Raw genomic sequence first — 20,163 nt, 5'->3', positions numbered from 1 at the left:
AGGAGAGAGGAGGAAGGCTGGAGCTGAGAGGGGGACGCCGGACCGTGCTGCAGGAGGGAGCTGAGATTTGCTCTCGCTTGTGCTTTAGCAGGGAGAAGCGGAGCACATGGATTTCTAAACACGCTGGGATTTTATACAGCTACAAAAATAAGAACGACAACAGAACCTGACCCTACCGAAAGCAGTCAAATGAATCGTAATTGCAGATCAATGCAGAGAAATGGGGAAACTTCACTCGAAGCATGGTTAGTTCCTTTCACTTGCTACTTCCTCAGTCCTTTCCCCTTATTCGGATTTTACTTGGTTTGTCGCTGTGATTTTATACTGGTGTCTAACGATCTTCCTTTATTATTTCCCTCACACACTTTCCTCTGGATCTGCCTAGCCGCCGTTTGTAAACCCAGAGAAAGTCCGGAAGGTAGGGATGGCTGCTTGCTGCTAGTAACTTTCGCCGCCTTTCCGCGCCCGTCCCCGCGGCTGCCCCCGGCCGCTGCCCTCTCCCCAACTTTCCGCCGCGCTCTGCCCGCCCGCTCGGTCCCGCTCCCGGTCCCGCTCCCGCTGCGGGCTCCCCGGGCCGGCCGGGCGGCTCAGCGGCGGCATTGTCTCCTCTTTTCTAGGTGATAGTTTTGCGGTGAACGCCTCTCTGGCTCGCAAAGGGCTGGAGGACTGGATGGTGAAGCAGAAATACTCCGGGGGCAGCGGCAGCAGCAGCGGAGGCAGCAGCTCGGGACTCCAAGGCTGCCAGCACCGGGCTGCTTGCGGGCTCTCCAGCGGCAGGGTATGTCAGCTTCCTAGCTGCGCCCCCTCCTTTCTTCTTTCTGAATCGGGGGAAACCAAAAGCTCTGTCTCCATCTCTCTCTCCTTCCCGAGGGCCGGTTGTGCGAACGCAGGGGTTGCTTTGCCGTAGTGCTGCTCCAGGGGCTGCCTCGTGGGTGGTTTCCGTCTGTCCTTTGATGAAGTTGGGAGCTGCGGAGCAAACTTGATGCTGGTACAAAAGCCAGGGGAGCAGGGGGGGACCTGTCCGCCAGTGTCTGGGCGGCACGATTGGAACAAAACCCATCACAAGTGGGAATGAACAGAGAATCGCTGGAGAGAAGCCAGCCCCAGTGTGTGCAAGCTTGTGTACCCCGATTGGTGCACAAGTTTGTCACGTTTTGGCAGAGCAGCTCAGGAAAGGAGAAGTTCCCTACGAGTTTATTGTTATTTACTTGCTCTGTGCTGTTAGTGTGGGGCACACGTCACTTGTCCTGGCTGTTACCACATGCTGGTCATCTTCCAACCTTTCTCTTTCCTCCAGTCCTCTTATGTAAAGCTGCACTGGAGGAAATGTTTAAGCTATTTGTTGATCTTTTTGTTTGTTTGTCCCTTTAAACAAAAAGGCATGATGGGAGATGAACAGATGAACAAAGGCAGTTGTGCTCAGGTATGGTCCTCGTAGTATGATTTCAAGGTATGATCCAGAATTTATTGGTGTTTACTGAAAGACTCCCATTGACTTCCATGAGATCTGGATCAAACACTGAAAGATGCATCAATGGAAAAGTAACCTGAGAGATGGGGAGATTGGAATCTGTACTTCTCAGCAAGGAATGTGGCTTTGAGAACACAAGTAGAGCAGGGCCACCAGACCTCCAGCAGCCTCACTACATTGTTAGCCATCACTTTTATTGTCAGAAGTCTGCATTTCTTCTTTCTGGGGGAAGGAGAGAGAGGTAATAAATAACTTGTGAACTGGAGAAGAGATCAAGCAGACTTCATGTTAGGTGTGGTCTTGAATTGCACGGATGATGTGTAGACTTGAAAAAGCTAATAACTCTTTAGATTTCTTCAGTATTGTATATAGAGGAGGCTAAATTGTTTGGGAATCACTGGAAGTGAGGTGAGGAGGGTAGGATACCCCTTATATCAATAAGTGCTTGTAAATGATGAACTTGATTGCTTTGCTTGGTGTTCACCTTGCAGCTGTCTGGTTTTAGTGATTTCCATTGTATTTTACTTGGAGACAGTATGTTGACATTAGTAATGGTACATACATGTATGATACAGCTGCAAAGAGTTAAAACGTGCCTTTAAGTTATCTTTCATTATCCTCATTTTTGAAAGTCAGGTTTTTCAGCTGTGTTCTGCCACTCACACACACTTTTTCTAGGAAAGAAAGTTGAACTCACCAAACTAAACATGGTTTTAAAATATAAACGTCTAAATTGCTGACTTCAGCTTTGTGAATGAAAACGCATTTCACGAGGGTAGTTTGCTTTCTGGAAAGAAAAAATATCTTTGATAATAAATATACTTTGTTATTTAGAAAACTTCAGTTCTGTGATGTCTGCTCAGCTGGAATGACAGTAGAGCGAAGTATCGTGAGATGTCCTCAGGATAGCTCAGCAATTAGCAGGCCATTAACTAAAAATTAGCCTGTACTTTTTACTACATTATAAAACTGTAAATAGGTTTAAAAGCTCTGTTCCCATGAGGCTTTTTACTGTCATCCTGATAAAGCTGTTTCAGGATGTTTGAAAATATTGGGAATTTATTGCCTAATATATTTGATTGTATCTGCATGCATATATGGCCTGCTAATTGATTCAGTTCATTTGTCATCCTATCACAGCCACACTATGACAGCTTCACTGAAGTTCCTTTAAAATACGAACTTTTGGTAATATGGAAGGATGTGTTTCTAATCCTACATTGGAAACAGATGTGCCATATGTACAGTCTTTGACAAGGATTACGGAGCTATTGACTCCGTAAACGAGACTGCACAACTGTTTCTCTTCTGAGATGTCTTTGATCTCTTATATAATTATACCAAGATTCAAAGTGGATTGTTGCCTAACTTCTTGGTTCTCCATTCACCTCTAGGTGTAGGAAGGCTACTGGTCACTTCTCCTAGTGGCGCTGTGTGTTCCCCCAGTAACACAGTGTAGTTGCTCTTGAATCAGCCAAGGGCTCTTCTGCTTACTGCTTCAAAACTCCTCTTAAAAATGTTCAATTAGCTTGTAAGACTGTGGAGTGGAACAGCTCTATTGTCATGACTGGGAAACTTGGTTTCTCATTAGAACTTCTTTTCCCTGAAATAGGTCTTAATTGCCACTTCTGTGATTTATGGCAGAAAGAATTAGATCAAACACCAATGAAAATATTTGCAGCAAGAGAAACATTAACTTGAGTTTAAACAACAAACAACCACCACCACCACCATGAACAACAACAACAAAAAAAAAAAACGAGAAAACCAACAGTGGTCTTAGGAATAATTTTCCTTTTAGGAGTCCTTAACCAGATTTTTGTTGATGAGGGTTTCGTAAGCATTTCCCTATTTGGTGAAATCCAGTATACTTCCAAAGAGCTGTTGATAGAAAACACAGCGCTGAGTTGCTTCCATATCTGAAACTGATGATTTGGTTCATTTTGATTAGAGCTTGAATATGATAGTGTAGTTTGATTTATGTTACCCCACATAGGCCAAAAATTCTGTGTTGGTTGGAGTTGAAAGACTGGTTTCCTCAAGAACGAACACACTGAATTGTTTCACTTAAATTCGTCATCCAGAGGAGGTGACACTGAAGTACAGATTCATCTAGCCTTTTTAAAGAGGAATGAATGACTAATATAGGAAAGCAATTAAATTTCATTTGTGTTCCTCTCTAGACTGATTTAATTTGCATGTATGACTCTCATGAAGTATCTGTGGAGGGCAGGTCTTTGTGTCAGTTTGGTCACAGAGTGTTTGACACAAGTAGGGGCTTCAGCATGCAGTACCTGTTACCTTCCTGAACTGAAGGTTTGAGTTTTCTTGGTTGGAGAAGACTTCCCTCATCTGGTATATTTCTCCCCAGCACGAATTCACTGGGATATGAGTAATCAGTGTCCAGCTATTGCAAACTGCATCTGTCATCTGAGATTGATCTCATAGCGGTAAATTGTTGAGTGAAGGCATGAATCAAGGGAGGGGAGTGTATTTAACATGTGCACTTCTGGGGTGTAAACAGCTTTCTGCTCTGGGCTAATTAAGCCATTGCCACCCGCCCAGCAGGGGCTGCTCTGCTCTAAGTGTTTTAATTACTGAGGAGGCTGAGGGCTGGCCACACCCTTCTCATTCTCCATCACAGAGAATTAAAGAGGAATTTTGTTGCATCCATGAAGAGTCATATTCTATTTTCAAAGCTAATTAAAACCACTGGAGTTGTAGATCTGTTAGAGCAAGTGAATGTGCTTCTTTTGCTGCTTTATGAACGAGTTAACTTGTGCCTAGAGATTGAGAGGTTTCCTGGCACTGTGGATTATCCTGCATAATTCTTAAGTTTAAATTTATGCAGCATGTTTATTTTTGCAAACCATTTCCGGAGATCAACATTGTTTGCAAATATACATGTATTTATTTATTTAACTGAGAAGTAGTTCTGTGCTAGAGGGGAAAATGTTAAATATGACATTGCTTAGTTCAATTATTTTTATCTTCAAAGCCATATGAAATTTTTCAGTTTCTTGGTTGTGCATCTCATTGAAATCAGTATTTGGGACTGGAAAAAAAAATCTGGTTTTTAATTAAATTTCAAACTAGCTCACAGTGAGCCAAGTAGGAAGTAACAATTTCAGGTGAAACAGGAAAGCCTTTGGCTCACCATTTCTGCAGTAAAGGACTGCTTGGTGCTAGTGATCCTCACATTCTAACTTAATTGATATTAATTAGAGTTGAGTACCTGGTCTGGGATTGATGCTCTGGGAAATGCTGAAGCACATCACTGTTTCTTAGCTGGGGCTTGTTCTCCATTTGTTCTATGCCTCTAACTGCCACTGACATTAATGGACATTCCTTGCATGACTAACAGGGGACTAGGGGCCAGTCTCAGTGTTACTCTTCTTCTTGCATGGTCCTTCATTAATTTTAGAAAAAAGTTCTTCCTAATTCCCCACTGTTAAATAGTATGTGTTTGTGTATGTAGAAATGCATTGCCTTATGAGAGGCACGGCTGGATAGAGTACACATCCAAAGTGAAAATAATAACCAGAAATGAGACTTTTTAGTGGCCTGTATAAACTATGTGGCTTTAAAGGCCACTGAAGTGGAAGATTTAATTGTAGCACTGCTTTTGGGGTCATTTTATGGATAGAATGACATTTGAAGGACTCTCTTCTTGCTAATATGGTAGTAAGATCAATTACAAATATCCTAAGGCACTATCTTGTGTGACTGCTTGAGGTGATCTTTGAAATATTTTCAAGTACACTAATGGCACTGTTGTAGAAATAGTTACTTGTATGGACTGAGAGGTTTAGAACTCAGCTGAGCTATGTATTTACATGACTGAAAAAATATTTTGAGATATAAAATGTTATGTGTATGGTATTTAAAATAAAATTGCCAAACTCGGTATTGGAAGATAGAGAGGCAAAATCTTATTTAGTGTTATAATTTGGTGCCAACAAACCCAGATAATTAAATTAGTGGTGCACGTAGTCTATCTTGACAGTTCTGAAAGTATTAGTGCCATGGTGATGAGATTAGTGAATTGGCCAATATTATAGCAGAAAGCTGGATTCCAAGGGAATTATCCTTGAATGATACCAGTTGGTGCAATTAAAAGCCACAATTCAGTTGCCATATGGAAAGTGTTAGACATCCTTTCGTGGTTTCAAAGTTATGTGCCGGAGGTTAAACTGACATATGAAGAAAAGCATAAATTAAATATTTTGTGTTATGAAATTAAAAGTTGACTTTGCTTGAGCCATATGGAGGAAGTGCGTGGAAGACAGTGTATATCATCAGGGCTTGTTTTATAGATATTTTAGATTTAACATGGTGCATTTTTAATTTGAGATGTTGACTAGAAAGCTGAATAACTTGTGAGGCTTCTGCAAACAATCTCATTAAAGCAACTTTATCTAGTAGCTGGGTGAAGTCCTCACCTAAGTGATGCACGATGGCTGTCTCTTGGGCTTCTGATAGTTCCTCCTGGTTTAATGAAACTTGAATCTCTCTGAATGGGAGGACCTTTGTCATGGAGTAAATTTTCTGTAAATTAGGATAAAAAGTAACAATGATATATTATTTAATGACTTAAATGTGATTTAATCCAGACGTTATACTAAAATTTACTTATAACAAGAACGGGAAATTTGTAGCGCGATTGTTGACATATGGCAGTGTTCCTTACAGCAGTGTTCGTTAACATAAGGTTTTTCAATAAGCTTTGGAGATCTGTAATAAAACCCAGGAGGAGCTCTGTAAGTGGATATTTGTAGGCACCCTTCAGAAGAACATCTTAGTTGACTTTTATGGTTCCTTTCGCATCGGGTTAGGAACAGACAAAAGAGAAGTCTCTTGTATGTAAAAAACTTTGTAAAAGTTAGTATTTTCCAGAGTTGGGAAGATAATTGTTCAGTGATTGTATTTAAATCAAAATGGAACATTCTTTTCCCTGCTGCAGATGTTGGCCTTTATGGAAATCCTCCTGGATGAATTTTGCTTTGTGAATGTCAGTATCATAACATAATTGCAGAGTACATGCTAGATGTTGAAATGTGTAAAATATTTGCAGTACTTCTTGGTAACTAAGCCTTTTTCTAGTTTGTTAATGTACTTTGTCTGAGCAGGCAAGTGGGAGTTCTCAGACTATGTGATATCTATAAATATCTTCTATGGAAAATGAGGTATAGGTTTAGTTAAAAAAAAAAAAAAAAATGGGAAGAAACGGTCAAGCAGAATTTTCCCCATGAATTTATTTAGTCATATCTGCCAACATTGGCAGCAGAACTAAGCTTGTATTTATTCCTGCAGAGTAACTACAGCTATGGGAGATTGAACTGGACTGTACTCCAGTCAAGAATTATTAGCCAGGTTCCAAATGCAAAATCTTCATTGTGTCTGATTTCTGAGCAAAGCATGTTTGTGTTGGAATATCTCACGATGCTTGTCTTGCAGTGGTGGAACGCCGGGGCGTTAGCTGTGCTGAAAGGGCTGTGCTGGGCTGGATGCTATCACTGCTGCATAACCTAAGTGGGGAGGCTTGTCTGTGTTCAGCTGCTGCTGTCCTCCTTTCTCTTCCAGGCATATGGCTATACGTTCTATCTGCTGTTTGTAAACTTGTGATTTTATTGCCGTCACAGTGATTTGGCAAATCTCTTATCCCATAATTTGCTGAACAGAAAAAACACCTCTGAATGTGTGAGATTCTTTTTCACACTGGAAAGTCCTGTGCAGCTCCATAAGTAGGAAAATCCCGTCTTACAAATAGACTACAGTCACATAAGCTGATATCCATTGTTTAATAGGAATTGGTCCATTGGCTTTGCATGGGACTTGACATTCAAAGAGGCTTATATTTGCAGCTGAGTGTCCAGGCACATTCCATAATACCTGCCTGTGTGCTTCTTATGTGACCTGGTGGGCCTGTCATACACGAGAAATAATTCTGTCTTAGTCATATAGAATCAAAATGTTTGGGAAGAGAATGATGTGGTACTTGAGAGGTCCTGTAACAGCTGTGAAGTTGAGTTCTACTGATCTTGTTTGGATGGCGTGGCCTATTGTGTATTACAGCCTGAGAAACATCCCTATTGTTTTAGGCTATTAAAACTTCTGGTGGAGTAAATCCTTTTGCTTCTGTGAAGACCATGCCAGAGAAGCTGATGTGCTATCTGTGCCCAAGAGCTCCTCACTGGTCAGTAAGAGGCTAGTAGAAATGCATCTAAGGGATCCTCTGAGGCTACTGAGCAGGGCTAAGGAAACGCCTCCTCTTCCCTGATGCAAGGTTTTTGCTGTTTATAAGGTTTTGGCAAGGTTTGGCAAGGTTTTTTTTGACAAAAGTACATGTAAAAGAATTGCTGCTTAAATCTGAAGCTGTTGGTTAATACCTCTCCTCAAGGATGTAGCTTTTCTGCTTTTTCTCTGAGCTCTGAAAGCTTGATGTTCTTTGATATCCCTTGTTGGTCTGAAAATTCAGTGGAACTCTGAAATTCATTTGTCTTATGGTGAAAGGATATCCTGCTTATACCTTCAGAGTGTCATCTCCCAGTCTTGTGTTTGGTTGTAATGGAATTTGGATTTAAATGCAGGCTCAGTATTAGTGGTGTCTGAGAATGTGAGACCTTCCCCTAAAATATGGGAAGAGATCAGTAAGGTTTTGAGCAAAAATTGTAGTAGAGAGCTTTTAATGTGCCTTGATTTTTCAGCCATGTATCCTTGGGCTTCAGACTAACAAATGCTGGCAGTGTATGTAACTTTCGCTCAGAGATGGATTGGCATGTAGTCAGAATATTCTTTGCACTGTCCATCCAGAGAAATACTTTGTGTTTTGTGAGTAGGGTGGAATTTAATGCATTTGGGGGCATTACTGTGGCAGCTTTAAAAGGATTAAGTACATTGAGGCTCCTATTAAAGTATAACATTGTGATTCAAGATCTGTGAAAGAAAATCATGCATGGGTGTTTGATCTTGGGGTGCAGCCACACATGCTGTGAGGCATAAAATAAGGGGATAGACTCAGTAGGGAAGTGACAGAACAAAGTACTGTCTTGCAGGAGAAATGGGATTTGGGAGCAGCCTTGGATCTTTTGATACGTGCTCTGTTGCAAATGATGAATGGTGCAGAGGTGACAGGTTTGTCTTGGGGGAGGAAGAAGAATGGTGGGTAATGTGTCGCACTGCCCTCAGAGAGACTTTTCTGGCTGATTCCCCAAAGATTTGATACTGATAAGGGCTAAGCTGCTTCCTGTTGTCCTATCTTACAAATCTCTTATAATTCTAAGAAGGTTAGTTTCAAAAGATAGCTTTACAGCTATTACCTTCTTTACTGAAGTCATGTGTGTTAAGCAGATATAAAGAACAAGTGCCTGTTTTGGGGAGCAGGAATTTTCTCTGAGCATAGAGTGCCCCAGTCTCAAGCTTCAGAGTAACAAGCAGTCTCTGTAGTGCATAAGATGCTGCGGTTAAGCCTGTATCAGTGTTTCAGTAATAAACCACTCTTTTTGAAACAATAAATAATAATTTTGCTTGTGAACTTTCCAAGTCTCTCTCTGTTCACATAGTGTACGTGTGTATAAACTACAGACACTCATTCGCCTATAAAGAGAGAACATCATAGGCTAGCAAACAGAATATCTGTCATTCCAGCTGAGCAAGGTCTAAGGCAATAACCCAAAATATCCTGGAAGAAATTCTAAAAAGCATTGAAGAAATCAATCGTCAGATCCTGGAGGAAGGTCTTTGATGTAATCCTGGTAAGTTTATACTGGGAGCCTGCCTATTTCTTTATGGTCAGCCCTAGACTTTCTATATGAAAAGTGGATCAAATAATTTTATATGCTTCTGCTTAAAAAAAAAAAAAAAGAAGGGGGGAAAAAAAGAAGAAAGAAGGTTGATAGTTTTCTAAAGCATACACACTGTTTAAATGTAGATTGTGGCTTTCAGCCGAAGCCCAGGTGGGGAGGAAAGGCTTTTCAAAACAAGTACTTACAGAAAAATAAATAATACTTTGATATTTTCCCATGGAAAAAACTGTGCCTCATTTAACCATCCTGAATATTTAATTTTATTTTGAGGATAAACTTCACAGGTTATCTCAGCTAAAGCTATTTTTATTTAGGCAAAGCTTATGTGCGAGGTCTTGTTCCTGATGTGCTGATGTGGATATGTATGTAAAAGAAGTTTTTCAGAATACTATAAATATGTTTCTTTTAAAGGTCTGTTTGTAACTCAGTGCAGTTGGGTAGGTCTGTTTAGATCATCTTGAAAACTTCTGCAGTATTTCTCAGAGCGCTTAGGTTTTGATGTGAAAGCCCTGCTTTAATAGATGGGAAACTTCTTGTTGCTTTCAGTGGTTTTGAACTGCATTCTTTGCCACATCTGTGGAAGAGCAGAGAAGGCTCAAGTGGTAAGACTGCTTGTCTCTCTCCTGAAGCTGTGTTGCTAGTGGAATGGTAATGTGTTTTCCCCTGCAGATGCAATTTAGCTGATCGTTTTATGATAGGTTTGCAAAAGTTTTTCACTGTTATATTACCACTTAAATTCCTACTTGTAATTAGCAGTGTAATTTTGCAGAAAGGATTAAAAACTATATTTTGAGAGACTTTTCAGAGCAACAGCTTAATGCCCATTAAAATAGTACATCTTTGTGTGAAGGCATTCTTTATCTAATAAGGTTGGTTTGTTACAGAACACAGGTGGGTGTAACTACACCGTGGTTTCTTTCTAAGTTTTTCTACTCTGTTTTTAATAGCTTACATAGTTTTAATAGTCTATATAGTTCAGTAGAAAGCCTACAAAAATCTGTGTGAACTAACACGCAGTGATGAGTTGGGTTGCTCCTTAGCCTTTTGTACAGGGCTTCTCTTAGAAAGGCAGCCATTATTGGATTCAGACATGGCAACATGGCTTTTTTTTCCCCTTCTTCCCCATTACTCCAGTATTTGGGAATACTACATTTGTTGACACTACACAGATTTCAGTTTGGTAACTGGCCTTAATGCAGCACTTTTTTCCAGATGTGCTGCTTAACTGGTTGTTGTTGGTTGGTTGTCTTGGTTTTTTTTACGTAATTAAAAAAAATAATCCAAATGAAAATTGTTTCTTTCGAAAACCGTGTGATGAAAGTTCTAAGTAAGGCAAGCCAATGTTGCTCTGTGTCCTTTAAAACATGCAGTTACCCAGACGGGACTGGCTAGACTGTGTCATGCAAGTGTTGCTGGCGTGTGAACATATTTGGTGTCTAAACACACCTCTGCTAAACCAAACTCATCCTGTAGCAAATTAATCTGTGGCCACCGCTGATTTTTCTACATTCTGAAAGACAGGATCTGAAGATGCAGCAACAAGAAGTCCCCTAGATTTGCCAATGAATGAGTAATGGGTAATGGTGATGTCCTGTGCAGGCAGTCTGCGAGGTCCCTTACCGTGTCTACAGCAGCTATTGAGCCCCTCAGGTGCATTTCTGACAGCAGCACCAACCATTGTAGAATCCCGTGCAATGGGTAAAGAAATGCAACACAAAACTAGGAAAGCTCATAAAACACAGAAGAACAGAACGGTTAGACAAGAAAAATATGAATGTCACGCCTTTAGGGATATGTTTGAAGTGAGGAGACAGTCTTGCCCTGCTGTACAGTCAGAGCGTCTCCTATTATCAGCAGGAGCCCTACCCAGGGACAGGGTGAGGCTTCCTCCTTCCCCAGCCCAGCAGACGTGCCTTTGGTCCCTCTGAATTGCAGTTAGCCTGTATCAGTTTCAGTATCAAGTGGCATCAGGAATGGGTAAGCGCTTCTGCCTTCAGCTGGAACGCGGGCAGAGGCTGTGCTGTGAGCCGGGCCGGGGCTTTGGGCCAGGAGCTGTGGCAGCGCGGCCTGCTGCCGGTGCTGGGTCTGACAGCACAGCCTGGGGAAGCCGCTCGGGTCCCGCAGCGCTGCGGGCTTTGCCACGCGCTCGCCGGGCTGCGTGCGTGCAGTTGGCGGGACCGAGCCGGAGCCAGGGCTCGCTGCGGGACGCAAAGGGTTACGCTGCTGAAGTTACACAGGCGCCGATCCCCTGGCACACCGCAGGTGATCTCAAGCGAATGTTGTTTAAAGCGCCTGTCCCACGGCTTCACAAATGTGCTCTGACCAGAGGATGTTTTTCTAACTTCAAAGGGCTCCTCGGGCTGGCTCAGTGCCTCACAGGCTGAGTCCACAATCCCTCTCTGCTCGTGATGTGTTCTAACCATGTGTGATTTTTTTGGTATGCGATGTTTTCTTAAAGCGGCATTGACCTGCGTTCAAATGAAACTTGCTCTTAAGCTTGTAAACACAAACTTGTCGTGTGGGCAGTTTTCATCTGAACCTGACAAGTGGGTCGTTTCTGTGCGTCTGTGTGTTTTTGTTTCTTCTTAAAAGCAAGAATAGACATCAGAAAGGGGAGTAATTTATAGGAAAAGAAGCAGCAAGGAATAATCTTGCAGCAGTCTTCTGAGGGCTGCCATCCTGGGGCCTTTCTCTGAGGGTGGGAGTGCGGGCTGTGAGAGACGGGCAGCTGCCCCAGCTGGGTGCTGGGCTCAGTGAGCCCCGCGGTGGGGAAGGCAAGGCATCAGGGAGCAGCAGGGGGAGGACGTGGGATGCATCTCAGTAACCTCTCCTGTGTGGTTTGGTTTTCTCTTGGGCATGTGTGAATGTTTTTAAATATTAAGGGTTTCTTTTTCTTCTTTAGTACTTTGTAGTGTAGTTTTCTGAAGGAGATTGTTTTCAGGTTAATACAAAAACGTGCTTTCTGTTTAATGTTGAGTTAGATGTGGTTGAGTCTTTGTGGGCCAAACCCTTTCTCGGTTGAAGCTCACGAACTCCAGTAGCAAGATTAGACACTGAAATATCTCCTGAGCTGCATTGTGGATGCATTTGGTTGTGGATCTCAGAAGATGTATTCCTCCATTGATGAGCTCTGTTTTCTCCAATGTTTTTGCATTCATCAAGGCTAGAAAAGTGGTCTAGCATGAGGCTTTCATGTCATCAGTTTTTAGTTTACTGTTATTACTACTGTGGATAATTCTGAGTTCACAAAACAAGCAAAAAAAAAAAAAACCCAACCCCTCACTTAAAAGAAAAGGAATACCTTACAGGTCAGACCATAATACTTTCTGCATGATGAATGATAGAACAGGATCATCTGTTATGGAAATAAAACATCTTACTGTGAGTGGCACACTGATCAGTATGTTTCAGCTGTGCAATGAGATTTTACTCCAGGGTAATGATACCACAATATAGCACTTAATTATTAATCCACACTTCAGATGCAGCTTGGTCCCAGAGTTGTCATCCGGACAAGATCCTAGAGAAGTCATCCTACGTTAGGACCTGAATCCCTAAGAGCAACAACCTGTGCTACTCTGCCATCCCATGTCTATCGACAGGAACCATCCAACCACGTTTATTTTGGCTAGTTTTGAAGCAGTTGGCCAGGGTGAATTCTTAGTTTCAAAGTCACAGCTGCTGCTTTGAAATTGTGTAAGAAGGGCTTTGGTTTCTTAACACAAAATAACCAAGCTGCTGTTTGGTATTAGAGCATCATTATTCTGGGAAATGCTCTCTTCATTTTAAAAATATCTTCTGTATGAAAGTTGGAAGTTTATACCTCATGATTATAAGGGCAAGGAGCTGGAAAGGTTCCTTGTTTGACTAATGATTGTAAATACTTAAAGAGTTCCTCTGTGATTTGAGTCAATGGAATCTGGTGGTATTAAAAATTAATAGCAATATTAGAGACAGAATTAATCCAAGAATCTCTTGTTGGTATTAAATAATTCCTGAGCAGGATTTTTTGGGAATAACTGTAATACATGGTTTTCTCTTCTTATTTGGTTCTCTGTTGATGATCGGCCCCAAAATTTGTCTTTATCATTAAATCAAAGAAAAAGACCATGTGGACTTTGTGCCACTTTTCATTCTGAAGTGAGCCATCTTGGGTGACTTTCTCAGTGGCGTCAGCAGAATGTTGAATTCTTGTCACTGAAAGTATAAAAAGAATTCATGAAGGAATTTGTGTTAAGCATAGTTTTTTTTATGCTTAAGAAAGAAAGAAAAAAAATCTATTCACTGGGGTTTTTCTTTTCTTTTTCCTTGCCATCTTATAATGTTTTTGCCTACTTTAAAAATTCTGTAGATACATGTTTATAAAAAACTATATGTCATGTAAGCCTTTTTCTAGAGTAAGAGAAAACGTATGCAGGGCACACAGCATAGTGTTTTCTGGGCCTTCAATCTCATGTCAATAAATATTACTAACAGGAGTGAGCAAAGAGCAATTCCTTCAGACTTACAGGAGAAGGTGAGGGAGGGCTAGTTAGAGGAGATGCAAAACAGATGTACCTGAACCAAGCCAGTAGCAGAGAATGGAGCACTGCTTCAGCCTGTGTACACAGGCTTGTTAATGGACAAAATTAAGGTTCATTTGGTAACAGGACCTGGTATGCAAAGGAATCTAGGCTTCACATGAATCTTTTATGTAGTTAATGGCAGAGGGTAAGCATGCCCAGATAGGGTTATCTGGGCAGCCTCGCCAAGTTAGCTTTTAGCAGTTCAGTCATAGGTTCACGGCACTGTCTTTGCATCTCAGGTCACTGTATGCTTTTGTTAACCAGGCTGATGTATGTAACCACTTGGATGTCTGCTTAGTGGTTGGGATTTTCATGGATAGAATGGCAGTTCTGTCGTGCTTTAAGAGATTGGATTAAGCACTGTGAATTGCAGTGGAGATAGGCTTTGAAGTCATCTGAGATTATAAGGCTCATCTGTGGACCTGGATGTGAAGCTAGCAGGTGTTTGTGATGTGGTAGACCAAAGCAAATAGTCGTTGTTGTGATGCGGTGGTTTCTTTAACATTGAATTTATGGCATAAGAGTGGGATATGGGAGCTGTATATTCTAGTCTAGACCCTGGCATTTACTGTGTATCCTTTTTCAAATCGCTCAAGCATGAATCTTCTCAGTGACCCAAGATACTACGCGTTTAGTCATTTATCTTTTCTTTGAAACTACCAATTTTACTCACTCTTTCCTGTATCCTCAGCGGGGAATTGAAGATAGCCTTTATCTTTTAACTGGCTAAGTTGTTGAGGTAGGCAAAGAAACATTTAAGTTCATAAAGAACTTTGATGTCAACTGCACATATACCATTTTATGCTATTTGTTGATATACTGCTATAAGTAAGACAGGTATTTGCTACACATTCTCCTGAGTAAAATACAAAAAAATAAGGATGACAAAGAATATCTGCATTTTCCTTGGGATTTGTGCAATTCCCCGTTGTGCAAGCAAACCAAAACAAATAGTAAAGCAAACTAATTGGTTCTTCTTTCGCTGTACAGTAATTTTTAAAAAAAATTCTTTTGGAAAGAGGCCTTTCTGAACTGTCCAGCCCTCAACACAGTCCAGTAGCTCAAGATATCTTACTCTAGAAAAGCTGTATTAACCAAAGCGGTTTTAAAATATGGAGAGACAAAAAAATGACCTTTTTCTTGCCACTCATCTGAACAAGAGATTGCGTAAGGTTAGAAGGTGGCAGATGGGATGTACCGTTAATGCACGAGAGTAATCTTCACTGCTTGTGGAGGCCCCGTGCGAGGATGTGTGTGTTCAAGTGATAATGACTACAGGCCATGGGTGTCCAGCCTCTGAGGTTGCCTGCTCCGCAGTAAGTGAAGAGGAATTGTCTTGGGCTGCATATATATATATATATATAGGTCACTCCAAAAGTAATGCCTCCTATTTATTTGCATGGAAACAACAACAAGAAATACAATTAGCACAGTAACGCTGTTTGATACAGCAAATACTTGGCTACGAAACATCATTTTTCAATATGGTCACCACCATTAGCTCTGCATTTTTGTCAGCGATGAACAGAAGGCAGCGTGTGTCATGCCTGTAGAAGCCTGCACCAGTGGAGGTGACTTACTGTTACCAGTGCTCAAATGCACCGCCTCACTGTGCTCACATCCACTGTTTGGTTTCCATAAAGGTTCGGCAAATGTTGATGAATATCAACAGGTGCCATGTTTTTCTGCACAGAGGAATTCAGTTCCACTCCTGTTCTTCATTTGCACTTCCATGTAAGACATCATTCTGTCAGAGTGCTCCTCTGCTGCCACCTGTCTCACGGAACAACATGGAGAAGAGTGATGGAAGGTTCAGCCTCTACTGCTGTACTGCCAACATCCACCTCTGATGTTGTAGGTCAACGTAATAAAATAGAAGACATTACTTTTGGAGCAGCCTTCATAAAATATGTAATATAATTAATGTATGTAAGTAACAAAACATTTTAATTTTTAATATTTTTGTTAAAACATGAAGAAGTGCAATAAAATCATAAAGTGAGTGGGATATGTGGCCATGTTTTTGTGAAACTGGTGTATCAGTGGTTTGATGGTGGTGGGTTCAGTTCTTAGTGACTCTCAAGGTGTTCATCAGATTTTTTTTAATGAAATTCCATTTTTCCTGTGCTTCATCCTTGGATACAGTTGTTCACAAATAATATGTATTGCCGAAAAGCTCTGACATGACTGTGAAGTGAGGGATTTTTCTCTGCTGAGTTAGGGCTTATGAAAATCCAGTAGAGACTGGACTGCATATAAAGCAGGTAAATAACATAAGAACACAGACTTTTACTAGTGTTACTAGATGAAATGGATTACACGGATGTAACTGAAGAGAGAAAAAAGAGATGTGACTGAAGATGACTTCTGATCAGCTCTCATCTTCAGTCCAGCTAGACCTGAGGCTTCGTAAGGAGATAGTGGTTTGTTTTTGTTGTTTTCCCCTGGTGTTCGCTTGAATAATGAAATCACCCTCTCACGAAGGTTATTCTTCAGAGCTGTGGAGTTTGTGCATGAGCGAAATGCGTGTCAAAATGTTTACAGTGAGCTGAAGTGGAGAGCTGAGTCAAAGCAGCAGCCTTTTGTTTGCGCTGGCTTTGTAATGGAGAGCCTTATAATGAGGGTGAACTATGCCTCCCATTCTGCCGGGCCTTTGAGCTCTGTGAGCACAAAGTGGAGCAGGTTTCCAGGTTAATCAACACCTCTCCCCTCCTTGTGGTGCTGGCAGTAAGGTATCATCCATGCTCGTGTTTAGAAATTGTAGCTAATGTTTTGTAGTGCATTCTGCCAAGCGTTTTGGTTGCTGCCGCTGAAGTCTCTGCTGGGTACGCCGGTTGTCCTTCCATGCAGTGGGCAGCAGTGGCACAGCCAGGTGCTGGGGAGGCTCTGGGTGCCCCGCTGGCACAGCTGGCTGCTGGCAGCCCAAAGCATCCCAGCTGCAGCTTCCCTGCTCCTTAGAAACGTGGTAAGATTCAGATGAATTCTGCCTGTCTAAAGAGAACTTAATGGTATGTTGCAACACGTTATTTTGCATTTAAGGATGACTTCTCTGTATACTGAATTTTAAGAATGTTTTTAATCTAGTGGCTCAGGGGTTGGGAGTTAGGGCAGTCTGGCTGGGATCACAGTTCATTTGTTTGTGCATTAGGTTGGGGATGTATTTTGCTAGTTTTCTTTGCCACCTCTTGCCAGCAGGTCACGCTTTATCAGCAGTTGTTCTGTGGTTATTTCTTTTCATTTCAGTTCCCCAGATGTCAACTCCTTATGTGACACTTGCATTCTAACAGCTACTACCATCACTTTAATTAGATTTAAGTGCTACATTGTTTAGGAACTTAAACCCTTGAGGGGGGGGGAAGGCCATGTAGTGGCGTGATTAGAAGGGTGCACATCTGGGTGTGAGACATGAGCAGTGAGCAATCCTTTTGCTGCCTTGCACTGGGTAGGGCACTGCACCATAACACTGGAAGCAGGTATGCAGCATGAGTACAGCCTAAGCACGCCATGCTTGTATGCCTTGACAACACACAAGATTGCATATCACCTGTGTATCTTTTGAGGCTTAAAGAATTTCTTCCCAGTTCTATTACTTCATTCCTTGACTGTTTGTGATTAAAGATCCTGTGGAGCATGGCCCAGCTCCTCATGAAGGAGCAGAAGGTTCTGGGGAGAGGACAGTGCAGCAGCACTATTTGCTGCCTTCCTTCAGGGACTGGGAAATAGGGAAGGAAACTGTGATTGAAGGAGTTGTGATTATCTCCCAGGCAGCTCCAGGGGCAATGCACATCCTAGTTCCTGCCTTGCTTGCAGTGGAAAATGGGGCCACAATACAGGCATGTATGCCCAAGCAGAAAAGAAGTAAATTCATCATCAGGAATGTTCTCTAGAAATGAAGAATTCATCTGTAAGAATGTTTTTTTCTTTTTTTTTAATCTAGTTTCCTCATTCCAGTTCTTCAGCAACATATTTATCTCCACAACTTTTATGCTGTGAACAGAGGAAGGCCAAGAAACATGTATAAAGGACTTCCTTTACAGCCAATTATATGTGCAGTATATATCCTGCAAAGTTAACCCGGGTTTAGGGGAATGACCATCTGAGCAAGGGGGGCACCCCTCCAGGAAATGTCTGTTTCTGCATAACAACTGAAGCAATACTATCTACAGACTTTGAATCAAAGGCTTGGATGGCTAAACAAAGTGAATCCCCAAAGATGTACTATTAAACTCATTTCCTGTGTATGGAGCAATATTGTAGAAGTTTTGAAAAGCATTTTCCAACTATTGTTAAGAGAAGAGTTGGGGTGTGAGCTATAAAATTCTGATCTGGATTCAGACTTTCTCTGTATTTGTGGTTTTGTTTTGAGCCTGTCCATAGTTAGCAGCATCATAAATATTAAAATTCTCTCATGTGGTTTTAGAACTGTGCTGTGTTCACAGTAAGTCTTCCTTTTTCAGTGTGTCCATAGTTTGGAAAATACTTCTTTTGCTGTGGTTGAATCCTTTCTTTTTGTGAACAAACCATGAGTACGCTGGCAGGGAAAGGCAGTTTGACAGTTGACCAGCCCTAGTACAGCTGTCACGTATGAGTTGTTTATGAAAAATAATATTTCTGTCATAATTCTCTCAAAATGAAAACAAGCCATTATGCTTGTAACAGAGAAGAAATACATAATGTTATCTTTTTAGGGAAGCGTTTATTTTTTAGCTATTGATTCAACTTTGACTTCTTAGATTTTGTCTCCGAGTAGAAGTTAATTGGTGGAAAAGGTTTAAGCTGAACAGTGGACAGCCTTGGTTTTTGAAAAACTGAACTTAAGATGAGAATGATGAATGCCAAGAATTAGGTCCGGAAGTGAGCTGGACTTTTGTTTGTTTATTTATTTAATTTGAGTTCAAATGCAGTTGGAATAACAGGTCATATTTTTGCTAAGAGCTGTCTGTCCAGATCTGTTTGCTAGGGCTGTCTGGGCAGTATGTTTATGGAGCGGGAGGTGAGGGCACTAAATCTGAATGCTCATCTTGAGGCATGATAATTTATGAATGGCCATGAGAATTGATTGCCCAAATGTGACCAGAACAAATAAGCTAATCACTGAGCAGGCTTTCTCCTGCAGCCTGGCGTGTACCACTGCATGTAGTTCCAGGCTGGCTTCATTTTTAGTGAAGTCTGTTCATATGTGGATGTGTAATGGTCCTGAGGTGATGGTCAGCGACCCTTCAGATGCTGCATGGTGTCTGTTTTCGGAGGGAATTTTAGTTCCACCTTCTTTAAACTCCAGCAGTCATAATTGTTAGGCAAAGAGTATTACATAAATAGGTATATGGTCATTCTCACATGCTTCTCACTTTGTCATAAATTGAATCTATTTACAAAATTCCTATACCACTGTACAAACTAAAGGACAGAGGCCCGAAACCATTTTCTCAAAGTTCCCGTTGATACCAAGGAGGTCAGAATTGAAAATAATCACTTGTTTAGAAGCATTTGAATGGACCTTTAGACAAATGCTCTTTACTTTTTGCTGATTTTTTTTTTGAACCACTCATTAGGGTGTTATTGAAAGTCAATAGGAAATTTCAGTGAGTACAGCCTATCACTGCAGCGGAGTTGTCCATTGCTGTTCCTTTTGCAACATTGCAGGAGGCATTGCTTCTTCAGAAGCTATTACATACCTACAGTATTGTTGATCTTCCTTGTTCCTCATGTCTTACTGACTTTGCAGGTACTTCTTTGTTAGACTTCTTAAATCTGTAGGTAAGAACAGTTGGTGAACATGAGTGTGGTTCATTGTAGGTGCTGAGGCCAATCCAAGTTCAGCATTCATACATACAGATTTCATCACACAAGCAGAATGCATCTGTTGTTCTCTATTACTATTAAGAATCTGCTTTTGTTTCCTGAGAAAGATACTGAGAAGATATTGGGCAAACTTGAAAAAATAACTGAGGAACTAAGGGTGATTGAACTAAGAAGACTGAAAGAGCAAACTATTTGTTTCTTGTCTACATTGAGAAACTGATAAGAAGAGTTCTTGCTATTGAATCAAAGAGTAAAGTAATTTATCAGAATTTATGTGCTTAATTATACAAACTTCTATTGTGATATGGAGTGTTTGCACAGCAGCTATTCTGGAACACTTACTGCAGTCCGCTTCTGTATGAAAACGTGCCAGCAGATGCTAATGAAACAATGAACAAATGAGGATTTATATTGTTTGAGGCTTAAAAAAGGTTATTTGGAAGTGTAAAGGAGTTATGATTAAGAGTAAAGTCTTGGGTGTAAAGGCATGGTAATGAAGATCTGTTCCATTGTGAAATTA

General features: G+C 41.1%; 1 protein-coding gene across 10 annotated transcripts in view; it reads left to right on the top strand.

Annotated features, from left to right (window-relative positions):
- Nucleotides 1-20,163, top strand: part of NKD1 (NKD inhibitor of Wnt signaling pathway 1) — a 267,650-nt gene that overhangs the window by 158,393 nt on the left and 89,094 nt on the right. For all 10 annotated transcript variants that reach the window (XR_016470895.1, XR_016470894.1, XM_090149943.1 and 7 more), the window contains 3 exons: nt 89-245; nt 386-418; nt 618-778. Coding sequence is in view for 8 of the 10 variants with exons in the window: in XM_090149943.1 (XP_090006069.1) it covers nt 221-245; nt 386-418; nt 618-778 (219 nt within the window). In the remaining 2 variants the exon portion in view is untranslated. The remainder of the gene's footprint in view (nt 1-88; nt 246-385; nt 419-617; nt 779-20,163) is intronic.

Source organism: Phasianus colchicus, chromosome 13 (genome assembly GCF_987193195.1).
Source record: "Phasianus colchicus chromosome 13, bPhaCol1.hap1.1, whole genome shotgun sequence".
NCBI classification, from domain to species: domain Eukaryota; kingdom Metazoa; phylum Chordata; class Aves; order Galliformes; family Phasianidae; genus Phasianus; species Phasianus colchicus.
This window is presented reverse-complemented; position numbering and strand designations above follow the sequence as displayed.